Source organism: Cupressus sempervirens, chromosome 3 (genome assembly GCF_028749045.1).
Source record: "Cupressus sempervirens isolate cs-2001-9-10 chromosome 3, ASM2874904v1, whole genome shotgun sequence".
In the NCBI taxonomy this organism is placed as follows: domain Eukaryota; kingdom Viridiplantae; phylum Streptophyta; class Pinopsida; order Cupressales; family Cupressaceae; genus Cupressus; species Cupressus sempervirens.
Genome location: NC_143120.1, coordinates 675440173 through 675455799, shown reverse-complemented (window position 1 = coordinate 675455799; position 15627 = coordinate 675440173). Strand labels below are relative to the sequence as shown.

General features: G+C 33.7%; 1 protein-coding gene across 1 annotated transcript; it reads left to right on the top strand.

Annotated features, from left to right (window-relative positions):
• Nucleotides 1-5584: 5584 nt before the first annotated feature.
• On the top strand, nucleotides 5585-6334 carry LOC149568531 (uncharacterized). The gene is made up of 3 exons (XM_089816738.1): nucleotides 5585-5668; nucleotides 5765-5771; nucleotides 5919-6334. Exons 1-3 carry the CDS (start codon nucleotides 5585-5587, stop codon nucleotides 6332-6334), a joined length of 507 nt encoding a protein of 168 aa, XP_089672864.1.
• Nucleotides 6335-15627: the final 9293 nt, after the last annotated feature.

The following is a 15627-nucleotide window of genomic DNA, read 5'->3' as shown; positions in this document are numbered from 1 at the left end:
ACCTTTTTGGTGGTTGTTGGTAACATGTTCCTAACTTACAGGAAGACCTTGGATATTGTATTTGCGAGATTTGATCTAAGGAAGTTGGCATGTGCACTCTTGGGTTTAGATAGTTGGATGGCATGTGGACCTATGGCTAAGAGTGTATACTCTCATTTGGTCGTATGAGTTAGTTATGCATTGTACTCTTGGGGCTTGTCCTAAGTATTTGGTATTTCATGTATTTGTTGCCAAGCCGATTGGTAGCTTGATGGTTTATTTACTCTAAGTGTTTATTTAAAATTTTTTTCTACGCTGACTTGTGGCTTAGTCTGGTAAAAGTAGAGGGTCTTATCTTGTCTTGAGTCATCATGGACCATTCAGTTTAGCATAATGTAGTTGAGAGGAGTGAATTTTAGCAAAGCTACTAGCTAAGTGTGGGCTTGATAGACAAGAAGGTTTCTTGGTGGCTTGCGAGTATAAGTTTAAATTCTTCTTGGGGTTTTCTACTAGATTGTAGATTTGGGCTAGTGGTTGGATCTTGTGAGGTCTTGCATAACTACTATAGTAATTTGCTGATGTATTTGGTCATAACCCAAAATGCCTTACAATCGGACATGTTGGATGAAAATCTTATGATTCAATTATTAGAATTGGAAAGGTTTTAGATCTAAATCTCTATGTTATTGTTATTCTTTTAATGTGTAGTTATTTGTTGGGGGCTAGGTCATCTCCTTTGGGGATACACCTGCCTTGTACAACACCAATATGACAATCTTGAAATTGTGCACCAAATCCAAGCATTTGTTCATTAAAAACTTCAATAAGTGCCTTACATCCTACTTATACCATTGTGGGAGATGGCCTTATAGCTTCCAAAAAAATTCACGTGTCCACAAATCAAAATAACCTTTCAACTTGTACAAAAATGTAAAAGTTTCCTTTTGCAAATTTCCAACATTTTTTGCAATGTAATAATAATTTGAGAAATTTTCACCAAGACAATATATGACTCCTATTAACATGGCCAAATGACCATAAAACATGCAAATATCAATTCTATTACATCACATGGCCAAATTTGAACTTTGATTACCTATCGACTCTTGTTGACTGATGAACAAATAATGGAATAATGAAGCAAAAGCATGCCCAATGGTTACAACTTATTATTAAATGACTCCCAGATGCACCAAACAACTAAAGACACAATCAAGTCTAGTCTCAGAAGAAATTGGGAAAAAGGGCTTTTATAAAGGCAACAAGAAGTGAAACAAAAATATTAACAATAGAAGCCATGTGGTAAATGAGAACGATCTCCATACAAAATAACATGATAGAATTGTATCAAGACCTGAAGAGTAGATTATTCTGAATCTTTCAACTCTCCTAATGTTTCTCTCTCTCTCACCTTTACAAAATCTTCCCCACCATAATCTTTGTAAATTGTGCTCTAAATTACCCCCATCTAATTTCTTAGTATAACTTTGTTTACTTTAATTATTTATTCTACCCATTTTTTTAACTTAACTTTCATCTTTTCTTTTAATTTTCTTAAGTACTATTATTTTTTCTAACATGCACAAATTCTAATAATATATATGGAAATTTAGTGTAATTAAATATACACATAATTTATTTATTTTTTATATAAATTTATTTTATGTATATTTTACTTTCTTCAATTTTAACTTGTTAAAGTGATATTTCATTTCAATGTTTGATTAAGTATATTATTATTTTATTTACATCTTTTATTTCTCTACTTAATATACTTAATATGCACAGCATTAATAATAAATAAAGTAAATTTAGTATAATAAAATATATAAATAACTTTCTTAATTTAATATTTATATGCATGAAAAATACAACACAAATCTACCTACCTACCTACCTATCTATCTATCTAACTTGAAACTCTTTCACATTTTTAAGAGAATCTATTTACTTTTTTTATATAAAAATAATCATTTTAATATATGCATTATATTTTTCTATATATTTGCTTTCATTAAACAATAAGTTTTATTTCTTTAATTTTTATCATTTAAAATTTGGTACTATAAATTTAAGCTTAGATTTCTTCAATTTTATATGGTTGTGGCCAGACAAAAACTTAAAATTAAATTGGAAGAAAATGCAAACAAATTTATTAAGTTTAATATATATGCATCAATCAATTTTTTTTTTAAAATTGTGTAACTTGTTACAATAAGTAAATAATTTAAATGGTTTAGAAATTATTTAGAATTCTCTTTTATTTTCTTTGGTCTTTCTATTTCAAGTGAGAGAAAGATTTCATTGCAAAGAATTCCTGCTTGATAAGATCTAAAGATGGTGATATTTAAAATTATTTATTTTAATTTATTAAAAAAATTTTAAAATTAATATTATTTAATCTTTTACATTATAAAATATTACACTCTTTTAGAAATATATAAATTATAAATTTTAATATAAATAAATTTAATAAAATATATAATAATCACTATATTATAATAATAAAATAATAGATTAAATTAAAAATATGTGTAGTTTAATATATTGACATAAATGTTATAAATTATATTAAATAAATAATATAAATCACTCAAAAAGAGAAAAAATAAAAGAAGATGAAGGAGAAAAATAAATAAAAGGAGAAGGGAGAAAAAGAGGACAAGGGGAATTTTAGGTAATTTTAGGTATATGAAAATGGAAATGACTCAATTCTTTCACCATCCTTATAGAAGAACATTATTATTACAAAATTTTCCTATAACCATCGCATCTTATTAGAATGAAAATGCTAGTAATTTTATTTTCCAAAATTTAAATTGGATTATATGGATGTTCAACTAGAAGAAAGACAAAGTCTCAATACATTGCTTAGAATAGCTAGACTCGATATTTTGAGATTCTATAGAATAAATGAGTTTTACTATGCTAAATCTAATTTCTAAATTACAAATTAATTTTGAAAATGGTTGATTTTAAGACCATGATGTTGTTACCCTGCCATTTATTTTTATTTTTTAGAGTCAAGTTCTCAATCAAACCAATATGACTCAAATTTTATAAAAGTAAATAGTACTTCAAACTTATTTTTCAAAATTAATTTTAATTATTTGATTGTTCTACTCATTCTTACCTTCAAAAACGAACCTACATGTATCAAAAATGGATTTAATTTGTCTAAGTAAATGCTCAAATTATTACAAATTCTAGCCTAAAGAATTAGAAACGCTAAAACCGAACATTCACAATCAAAGAAAGTTCAAGGTGCTTAAAAATGTTAAAGCAATAAGAAAGTCAAATTGGTAACTCTTCCCAGTTATTGATGCTAAAAAAAATGGAGCACACAAAACTTAATAGTTCTTAATGCTTCAAAAATGAGCATTCACAACCAATTTTATCAAAACCATGTAAAGCTCTTAAAAATAGAGCAGGCATAACTTAGTAGTTTCAAATGCATTTTGAATTTTACAATCAATCTCTATTCCAAGAAATTTTTGTGAAAACCTTGGAGATTTTCCCAGAACAGGATGCACAGTATAGATTAATTGGAATGAATATTGATTTCCATTGCTGTGATCAAACAAAAGCACTCGGCGGATTTTTGCTAATATCCTCGCTGTTCGGAATGCAGATGTTTAGAAACACCATGCGGGTTCATCAATGTCCCCTGATTAAACTTAAAGATATTGCGCTTCATTGACAACAAATTTATTTCAAGAGAAACATTGTAATAGTGTGTGAAATATCAGATCCCTAAAATTTCTCCTCACAGGATGTAACATTTGGGACTGCATACAATGAATTTATTATAAGGTTTTCAAAACTTTTTGAGTAGATGTAACCGACAGACACTTGGGGGATTTATTAAAGAGGCTTAGAAAATCTGTGAGAAAATGCACTTGTTGGGTTGAAGTCGAATGCTATAATCTCTGCAAAGTTTCTCATTGAAATTGTGTACCAATTTCATCCTTTGAAACATAGAATGGATATCAATCATAGATTGGTTAAAGTTTGATCACTTATAACGAAGCTTTTACTTTGGAATTGCTTACGGTAAACAAGACTGCAAAATGGGGAATCCCGTATAGGGAACGTGGGATTAGTTTGACCAAATGCCTCATAGAGACGCTAATGAGAATTCATTTGAATGTGGAGCTTCAAACAAAAGAGGTGAGCAGCTAATTGTTTGACATAATGTCTTCAAGAAGGTTGTGAATGTTTGATTGATTGCCAAGATTGCCTCATCAGGAAATGGCTGCAATGGACATGCATGCAGATTGTGGAAACATAGATTACACTGCAACTATTTGACTAAATGCCTCATAGAGAAACCGGCCCACCAAAAGCTATAAAAGCAGCGATGTCACAAGAAATGTCATAAGTGCAAGAGTTTTCATAAAATAAATGTGCTGAAAGCTTCATTATCTATTTCTCCCGTTCTTGTTGAGATCGGTGCCATGTCAAGAATCATTGGGAGCATGTTGCACAATAGATATTATACATGGGTACTCAGGATATGAAACGAAGAGCTTTGAATATCTTGCTATTAGCTTTGATGTCCGTAACAAAATGACAAATGTTGAATGGCACACCAACCATTTGACAAATTGCTCACGCTGAAAGCGCACGATACAAAAATTTGTCATACTAACTAGCACTTGTATCCCCAAAGGTCCAAGGGTCAAGCCGATTCGCAAGTCAAAGAAATTATGTGCAAATTTAGCAAAGCTATAACATCAAAGCCATTCTGTGCAGTTTCAAAGTTTCTTTATTTCCTTCTTTTCCCCTGAAATTTAAAGCGGAAGGATTATGTAAATGCTTATTACAGGTATTAGGCTAAGATGCTGGCCTCAAGGGACTAACAAATCAAAATATGAGTGATAACAGCTCTATTTTGAAAGAAACAAGACAATAAATTAATTAGCCAAGTTACACAAAGGACGATAGAGAACTTTTATTTACTAACAGTGAATCATGGTTAACTTCAAAGTTATAAACAATGCAGTATCAAAACAAAGATGGTATTAATCATAATTAACAAGAGCAAAAGTAAAATGAAGTCATAATGGGGTTGGGAGTTATCAACCAGAATAAGGATTCATCGGGATGCCGAAGGAAAGTGTTTTTAAATAAAGATATCTTGGTCTAGCATGAGGATTCAGAGGGTTTAGGACAACTGAATGAGGTTGAGGTTTTACTCGCTGTTCCCCCCTTTCTTTCTGATCTAAAATGTCAAACTCCAATTCCAGTAGAAAATTTAGATTGCTCCATGACTGAACATTATTTAGAGGAATGTTTTAACGAAAAAGATGAGTTATGTTCACAAGATCTTCAGAAATTCCAGGGAGATAAGGAGTCTTCAGATTCAGTGGGAATTGAGGTTGATCTTGGCATTGATAGATGCTTTGACCATTCTCAAACTTTGTCTCTTTCACAATCAGCCGCAGTCAATTTGACACCAAAAAAGATACCTAAAGTGAGGCAGAAAATCTAATAGGGTGATAACAAGAGAGGAGGTAGAAGCAGGCTTTCAATCCACTCTTGATGGAAATTTTTCTATCTTGACACGTTCGACAAGGAGAGCAAAAGTCTCTCCTTCTCAAAGATGAAGATTATTTCGTGGAATGTCAGAGGCATTAATGCCTCTGACAAGAGACAAAGAATCAAGAAACAGCTTGATTCTTCGAAGGCAGATATTATTATGTTACAGGAAACCAAGTTATCGCAGGGAAATTACAAAAAATCAATTATGACTTGAAAGGGTTGGTGCTCTGTTCATGTGCAGGGAATGGGTGCTTCAAGGGGTCTTGGCATCTTGTGGAATCCTAAGATAGTGCAAGTCTAGTTGATCCAACAGCAAGCAAATTGGCAATTGATAAAAGTCCAACATTTCCAACTTTCTTTTCATCTTTTTAATGTGTATGGTCCCTCTGCTACAGATGATAAGAGAAGGCTATGGAAAACTTTAACAGGTGTTATTCAGAGTATCCAGGTCCTAAATGTTATCATGGGTGGTGATTTTAATGCTATTCTCAATGCGGATGAAAAAATTGGAGGTATTTGCCCTCCAGCTAAGACCGTTCAAGACTTCTCCTCTTTCCTTTTGGATAATGATTTCTTAGATTTGATTCCTTATTCAGGTGGTTATACTTGGACTAATAAGCAAATGGGTTTCCATCAGATAGCTGAGAGGCTTGATAGATTTCTGATATCTCAGTTATGGAGAATTCAAAATTATAGTATTTCTTCAGCTATTTTGTCCTTCCTAGGCTCTGACCACTTCCCAATTGAGTTGTTAATAAATCTTCCTTCTTTGGCTTATCACAATCACAGGCCATCTTTCAAGTTTGAATGAATGTGGTTTAGACATCCCCAATTTCATCTTTTATTGAGGGAGTGGTGGTTAAATGCTCCACGTGTTATGGGCATCAAGATGTATCAGTTTTGGTCAAAACTCAAACATATGAAGACTCAGATAAAAAAATGGAATAAATTTGTTTTCAAAAATGTTTTCTTTGAGAAAGAGGTGGTCAAGCAAAAACTTTATTAGATTAACAATCATGTCATTCATCATGGTTTGGATAGTGATACCTTTTTGCAACAAAAACATCTACAAGAAGAGTGGGAGGAACTTTGTTCATGAGAAGAGGCTTATTGGAGACAAAAATCACGAGAGCTTTGGCTACAAGAGGGGGACAAAAGTACCAAATTTTTTCATGCTATTGCAAAACAAAAGCAGGCTTCAAGAACTATATTCTCTATCAAAGATTCAGATTCAGGCAATTCTATTCTTACTTTTGAAGGTATTCAACAGGAAGGTGTTAAATTTTTTAAAAATTTATTAGACCCTCAGGAGGCTGATGTTCCCTCACATCAACAACAAGAAGAGTTATTGAACAATATCCCAACTCTAGTTACAGCTCAGGATAATTGCATGTTGATGGCCCCATTCACTATAGTGGAACTCCATACTGTCGTGTTTTCCATTTCTTCGGATAAATCCCCAGGGCATGATGGGTTCTCAACCCTTTTTTTTCAAAGATGTTGGATTTTTATTTGTTGGGACCTCTTGGCAGCACTGGAGGAATCAAGGAAGAGTAAAGCCATGCTTTGTAATTTTAATACCACTAATATTGCCCTTATTCCTAAGGTCAAAGACCCTAAGACGTTTGTTGATTTTAGACCCATTTCATTGTGCAATGTGATCTACAAAATCTTTACTAAAGCTATTTACCTCAAATTGAAGAAATTAATTCCTAATCTTATTTCTCTGGAGCATGCGGGTTTTGTGCCAGGAAGGGAAGCATTGGAAGGTGCCTTGGTGGCACATGAAGCTCTACATTCCATTAAGACTCACCAAACTCAAAATTTTGTTATTAAGTTAGATATGATGAAAGCATATGATAGACTTCGTTGGGACTTTTTATTCAAAGTTTTGGACAAGTTTGGTTTCTTTGCTGCGTGGTGTAAATGGGTAAAAGCATGTATATCTGAAGCATGGTTCTCAATCATTATTAATGGTTCTCCAACTGGTTTTTTCTCTTCCTCACAAGGTATTAGACAAGGTGATCCACTATCTCCGATTCTATTTATCTTGATGGCAGAAGTGTTCAGTAGGTCAACTAAGTCCCAACAGGTGCAAGGAGTATGGAAAGGTGCTCTAATTGCAGGCACTTTGTTACACATTCTCTTTTTGCGGATGATACACTACTTTTTGGTTATGCCTCCATTCAAGAAGCAAGACAGATAAAGAGAACCCTCCAAGCTTACACACTAGCCTCAGGTCAGAAAGTTAATCAGCTCAAATCAAAAATTTATTTTTTCAACACAGTCTGTTTTGGCTTGCAAAATCCAAAATATTTTACAATTTCCAGTGGGTAAACTTCCATCAATGTACTTGGGAATTCCTTTTTTTGTGGGAGCAAACAAAGTTGTTTACTGGAACAACATCATTGAGAGGATAAAACATAGACTTGTAGCTTGGAAAGCGAGATGGCTATCACTATGAGGGAGAATCCTATTAGTCAAAACAGTGTTAACAACAATTCCAAATTATTTTTTTGCTGTCTTGAATGCTCCTGCCTCTATTATTAGCCAGATTGAGAAACTGATTAGAAGTTTTCTTTGGTCGGATAATATGTCTGGGGATAAGAAGATTCCCCTAATATCTTTAAAAGAGATGTCTCATTCTAAATCTAAAGGAGGGGTGGGCTTGCAAGAACTTCTAAGTAGAAATAAAGCATTTGGAGGAAAACCTGTTTGGTTTATGTATGAGAAACCAAATAGCAAATGGTGTTCTATTATGCGTAAGAAATATTTGGATATTGATGACCCATTGCATATCTTCACTTTAGCAAATCCTCCAAAGGGGTCAGCAATTTGGAATTTTATGATGGCTTCAAGAGAGGTGTTCTTCAACTACATCACGTGGGAAGTACATAGCGGGTTATCTGTTTCTTTTTGGGTAGATTCTTGGTTGGTCTTTCGACCTCTTGTGAACTCTTCCCAAGCTTTGGAGATCATGCATATCACTAACCAACATTGGGGCTCAAAATTGATTGATTTTGTGGTTGCAATTGAGTTACACTCAGGCAAGGGTATTTGGAAGGATCCGACATCCTTACCACTGGACAATAATCAATGTTCCTTTTTATTGGGAGTTTTTAAGGAAAGAAATATTTATTTTTCTCGAGATAAGGATGTAGTAAGATGGGCTCCTTCTAAAGATGGTAGGTACTATGTTAAAGAAGGTTATAAATCATTACAAAATCTAGTTGAAATTAGGCCCCCACATCGCGCTTTCAATCTTTGTTAGAATAATGTTGTGCTCCCCAAAGCAGGCTGTTTCACATGGCTTGCTTTAAAAAAAAGGATTTTAACTAGTGATAAATTGTCTAGACTTTCAATAGCTCTGCCATTTAAGTGTGTTTTGTGTGAAGAAACATGGGAGACTGCAGATCACATACTATTACAATGTCCTTATGTGCAAGAGTGCTGGTTACATGTGCTCAAGAAACTCAATTATGAGATGCCACTTCCGAACAGCTTGTGGAATCTTTTTCAATCATGGCCCTTGCTTTATCCTAAGTCAATGTTTCATGGTATTTCAAAGTGTGCTCCTTCAGCTATTTTTTGGGCACTTTGGTGGGAAAGAAACAAGCGTATCTTTCGTCATGTTTCTTCACATATGAGCAAGGTGCAAGATCAGATTGAGAAATCTATAGTCGAAAGCGTTAATTCTTCAATTGCTTCTGTTAGTTTTAATCACTATTTATCAGCTTGGGATAGTAGTATCATTCAGAATTGGAAAGCTATTCGCATTCCTATGGGTACTCATTCAAATCCAAAATTATCCGGCAAAGTTGATAGATCAAATGTCAAGTGGACTCCTCCATTATCTGGTTTTGTTAAGATAAACTTTGATGGTGCATCATGTGGAAACCCAGGCAAATCAGGAATTGGAGCTTGGATTAGAGATGAGTGTGGAAGGGTTTTAGCAATTAAATCTCAACCTTTACCTCCGGGGACAAATAATATGGCAGAGGCACACGCTTTGCTAGCTGGCTTAATACTAGCAAGAATAAATGGTTTTCATTCAGTTCATATTGAGGGTGACTCAATGATTATAATTAAAGCATGTCTCTCAAAAAATTCTTTCAATTGGAAAATTACTTATATCCTAAAATAGATTTTTGGGGTTATTGGATTCGTTTCGAAAGTATCAGATATCTCATATATATAGGGAACGTAATTCTGTGGCCGACTATTTAGCAAATACGGGATGTGATGATCAACATGTAGAATTTGTTGCCTCGGCTTCACATCCCAATCTTAATTCTCATCCAATTATGTTGTCTGCCTTTCTTGTTCTAGCAGAACTTTTTATCCAGGATTCAAATTAATGTTTCCAATTGCAGCCCTTTGTAGTTTGTGTTGTCATAGGGGAAATCTTTTGTGGGCTGCTTTTCTTCTACTTATTTCTTTTGTATTTCAACGAGGAAATGGGGTTTTCTTTCTAGTTCTTTCCCCATGGAGTTATCAAACTAGCTATTTTAATATATAGTTTGAGGCCCCATCCACATTTGCCCAAAAAAAAAAAAAGTAAAATGAAGTCGAAATGAGAGGATGTTGAATTGTGTTGCTGTCTTCGAAGAACTATTCTACATCTTCCTTGTATTTTTTATGCAGACTGCAAAACATAATAAAGATTGAAGCAAAGTAGGATATGATTGCAAGTAAATACCAATATCATGTAGAATTAATTGCTCAAATGTCTTGGTTGAATGGTGTGAATAAGGAGATATAATAAATGCACAAGTTTGTTACGTTTGTTCTTTTGTTCTGTGAAAAGAAATGAGAGGCTACCTGCCAAATATTAAAGAATGTATGCTAGATTAGACGCAACATCAGGTATAAGATGTACTAAAATATGAAGTAATTTGTTGAACTTACTAAATAATCGTGAGATACCCACTGTTACAACTTTCAATCATCGAAATGTTGAATTCGGATCCTGTGGATAAGAGATTGAATTTCATTGGTGGATTCATTTTCATTTAGACTATTTTGAACAACATAATTGTGCATGAATTTCATAATAAAAACATGATTCTTTGAAATTGTTGTGTACCTTGATTGTTGAGAGGGCAAGTTGAAGTAATTGAGCTTCTTCTCTTTTCCTTATGATAGTGTATGCATTATTTTCCATTTTCGAGTACCTTTCAAGGGAGAAAACTAGCTGTATGTGAAGGTCTTTCAGTGATCTGACTTTGGATATTGCTGTGAATGTAAGCCCTTGCCTTTTTGATTTACCAATGTCAATTGTTGCTTTGTGTATGTAAGCCCTTGGGATTTGTGAATGTTTAAAGCCCATGCCATTGTCAACAACATTTGCCTTCGCATGCCCAAGGTCAGAGGAATTATTGGAACTACTTTTGGATCATTTTTATCCCATGGTGGACCATTGTAATTATCAATTCTTGCTTCAATGTAAAATAGAAGTTGTGGGGATTTGCAACCGTTACTGTTGACAATTTCAATTATTTCACCCAATGCTCCATTTACAAGGCCTGCTTGATTCCATGTGTTTATTGTGAGCATGATATGTTGCCCTTTGTGTTAAGTTTGTAGTTATGGTCAGATTGATATGACCATGAGTTTCATTATTGATGATAATATAAATATTCCTTTATATATATTATACATATAATATATATATTACATATAATATATATATTACATATATTATATATATTATATATATATTACATATATTATATCTATGTGCTAGAAAATGTGATCTGTTGGGAGCATGAACCAACAAACAAACATTAGTTAAAAACCTAAAATATGCATCAAAGACTATCAAAATGAAAGAATATTAGCTAACTAATGCTTGCTTGAGTTTTGCAACTCTAAGCAGCCAACAAACCAAATCCTCCAACCACCTCTATAGCTCAACAAGGGCACCTATGAGAGGCCTTGTTGGTGTGTTAAGATGGGGGGTATGTTTGGTGTGCTCTCCCAAACACAACGAAGTATTGCATCTCTTGAGTGGATGTGCAAATGTGAGTGATGATCAAAGATTAAGCTAAGCTACATGAGATGAAAAACACTTCAAGAAATGGCTATGGAGAAAGCCATACTTAAAAGTATTCAATGATGATGATATGAAATGTAACCAAGCAAACTAACTAAGTATGCAAGCTACACTAACAAGTAAGTGCAAAGGAAATGCAAATGCAAAAGCAAACTAGCTAAACCATACAAATGCAAAGCTAAACCGGCTATCAAATGGTTACTATGCACTTAGAAATCACTATGAAAACTACCATGAAAACTACTATGAAAGCTCAAACTAACATGCAAACTCAACTACAATGAAAGCTCAAACTATGATGCAAGCTCAAATCTCAAACCAACATGGTAACAATGCAATAATGAGAGATGGAAATGCTTGAGACAAGGCCTCTATTTGTAGGCTTGAGGGAGGGCTTGGTGAGGTGGCATCCATGTAGGTGCCACATAAGGTGACATGCAAGCCATGCAAGTGGTAAAAAATTCAAAGTTTGCACACACGTGTGAACAAACTTGAGAGGAAGAGTGGGAGACAAGAGTGCAAGAGGAGTGTGGAAGCATGCCTTCTCACACATGTGTGAGCACACACTTAGGCTAATGAGGAGGATTAGGAAAGTGATTAGGATGATTAAGTGGGATTAAAAGAGGAAGCAGGCTTAAGAGGATGAAAAAGATGGGTGTAGACTACCTTTTAGACTAGGCTTAAGATTAAATTAAACAAGATTTAACTTAATTATAGTTTTAATAAGATGGAGGGATTTAAATAAATAAATAAAAATTTAAAAGGGGAAACATAGAGGATCATGTGTTAAATTAATTTAACACATTAGGGCTAGGAGTATTTAAATTAAATTTAAATACACTAGGAGAATAAACTCATTTAATTAATTAATTTAATTAAATAAGTAGAAGAATGTAAGCAATTTAATTAATTAATTGATAATTAATTACAATGTCACAGGCAATATTAATAAATTAATATAATCTTTAGGGACAATTTTAAGAGTCTACATTTTGCCCCTCTTTGATGTGATGTCAGAATGCTATTATATCAAAGAAAAAAAAATATAGGTTGCCCCAAAGAAGGTGGGAGTCCTATGGTGACGACAGAGGAGGAGGGTGCCCCCTCGTGAAAATTGCACAAAAAATTAATTTTGGGCAATTTTCACGAAAAGGTCTTAAGAAAAGAAGAGAAAAGAGAAAAATGGGAATAAATGACAACATTTGCATGACTTGTGGGTAAATAGGGGACGAACATGGCTTAGGGAAGACATGGGCTCAAATTGGGTCTGCGAGGGGGGCGGGGGGGGGGGCTATATAAGCCTCTGAGAGGCCCAAAGAAGGTTATTGTCACACCATGAGCAGAGCATCTAGAGCAAACATGGACCTCATTAATCAATTGCAGCTTGGTTAGCATGTTCGAGAGTACCAGTGAGTAGCTGAGATGGGTCCACTGGTAAGTCATCTGATCCTCTTTGTCTTTTGGTAGGTTAGGCTAGGCTAGGCTCATTTAATATGCCATAAATGTACCAAAATGAGGTCCGGGTGGAGATGACAGTCTACACCCTGCCATCTGTAGATGACAAAGTGGAGATCTCGGGTCTGCGAAGACGAGATGATAGGATCCATCCTGTCATCTACGAAGATACCAAAAGGGTGAAGAGATGATGCGGAGACAAAAGGTTTCATCATGTTGTCTTTGCGAATGGAAAAATTAGGTTGGGGCCAACGGAGACAACAAAGCACAGTTAGTCGTCTTCGCAGACGATAAAAGGTTGTCATCTACATTGATCGATGTCCACTCTAATCAGCATCTATGCCAATTAGTGGCTCCGCTGATTGGGACAAATCATAGGAGGCAAGGGAAGATGCCCCATTCTAGGGACATCATAGGCTAGAAAGACTAATTCTCTACATGTCTATGCTGCAGGAGGACACAGTGGTGTTTAGGTCAAGGGAGCACTACCCTTTTTCCATGGTGATCCACTTTAGTAAGATTCCATATTGCTTAATAACAAAAAATTTACCCAATTTATATAAATATCCAAAGATATGCTTCTTTTCCCAAAACTCAAAATGACTTTCATAAAAACTACATAGTTATGACTGTGTTAGACAAAATGAGATCCAAAGCCAAAGTGGAACTTCTGATACAACATTCTACAAAGGTTAATTAGATCCTTCATTAACTCTTTCAATCATGTGCAAAATAATAGCTTTCATTACATAAACTATTACCAAAGCAATAAGAATTATAATCATACTCATAAATTTTCAATGAATTCTTTCTCTAGGGCTTGCCACATCCCCTCAAATACAAATCCATTTAAAATGAGATAAAAAAATGGAAAGGTAATTCAATGCACTAACAAGACCCAAACAATTAAAAAAAATTCAATGATTAGTCATGGAGATATCAACCAATTTGTATCCAAACATTTGAACATGACATTTTCTTATCTTTTTTGGTTACAATGCATGGATATTCCTTTATAATGAATATGAGAATTGAACCAAAAGGAAGTGTGTTCATTATAATTCAAAACCAAATTTATTGGAAAGAAAAATACATTATCAGATCTATAAACCATGTGACCGTTATTAGATGTTATCAAATGTTGTAGGAAAAAACTCATCAAAATACAATGTTCCCCATTTAAGTCTTCATCCAAAGTTCCAAATTTGTGTTCCCTCAACCCAAAGAGGGACCTTTAAACCTCTTTTAATAATAATTTTAACAATTTCAATTGACCTCTAATATGGTTCCATGATTTAACCCCATTTTGACAACCTTTAGTGCAAATGTTGTAAAAATAGCTTTTGCAACATAATGCAATTTTTACATTTTTTACACCTTAACTATCTAATGACCCTTAAGTTCCAAGAACTACCAATATGAATTAAATTAAACCAAAAATATCATTCTCATTTCATCCTACCATCATTGACTAATTTGATCATCATTGACCCTTTAGGTCCTAATTGGTCTTAGTGCAAATTGGCTCTTTGGCCTTACAAAATAACTTCAAAAGAACCAAATAAACATATGCATAGTCAAAAATAATAGAAATATCCTTTCCTTGGCCTTTTACAAGATTTGATGAAAAGGTTGCATGAATCTTATTAACAATGCATACTTTGGGGTCAAACCCCTGTCTTTTTGGCTGTTACCAATTACTTCAAAAACAATGCATACTAATCCTTTACTTCTCTTTCCCATCAAAATTAATTGGATAATGTCAGAGTTTGGGACAAGTTGAAAAATATTAGAAGATTGTTTTGCGAGGAAGTTTGTTGTTTTGATTGTTTTGAGATTTTATAAGGGAGAGAATCTAGTACATGAATGTATTCCAATATTTTTGATAGCAATTGTTGATTTAATATCCACACTTCTTAATTTAGTTCCCATAATTATTCATTTAATGTCAAATATTATTCACAACATTGCACCAATAGTTGTGACTTTAAACTTGCATTGGTGATGATGACTACTCACAATTGAATGAACACATTCTTTATTCTAAAAGTAACCAAACATGTGATGCTACATCATCTACTCAAGTATGATGTATGACCATTGGTCTCACTTCGTTTTTGGGTTGTTTCTGTACACCTTGACAAAAAGCATGTTGATGTGGCCCTAAAATCTTAGTTATAAGCAAGTGACTTTCCAAGTAAGTTGTTCTAAGAGCCGACAATTCCTAAATTCTTTTGATTTCATGAACATTATTAATAAACATGTATCTCACTTTCATCCTTTTTTTAACATCTTAATCTCTTTATCACTCACATATAAAAAATTATGCCTATATGACTACAAATACACCCCTTCACTATCAACTACATTACACATATATGATTCACTTAAGAAACCTCAATCATAATACATAAATTTATAATGTACTAAAATTTCCTATTTTTAAACACTCCTATTCTAAATTTATTTTTGTCACCCCTTTCCAATATCCACCTAATAACCCCACACCTATTTTCTTATATACACCCACACCCCTCACCACCAAAAACGGGAAAATTACCACCCCAATATGTTGCTCTCTTTTCTTTTCCCTC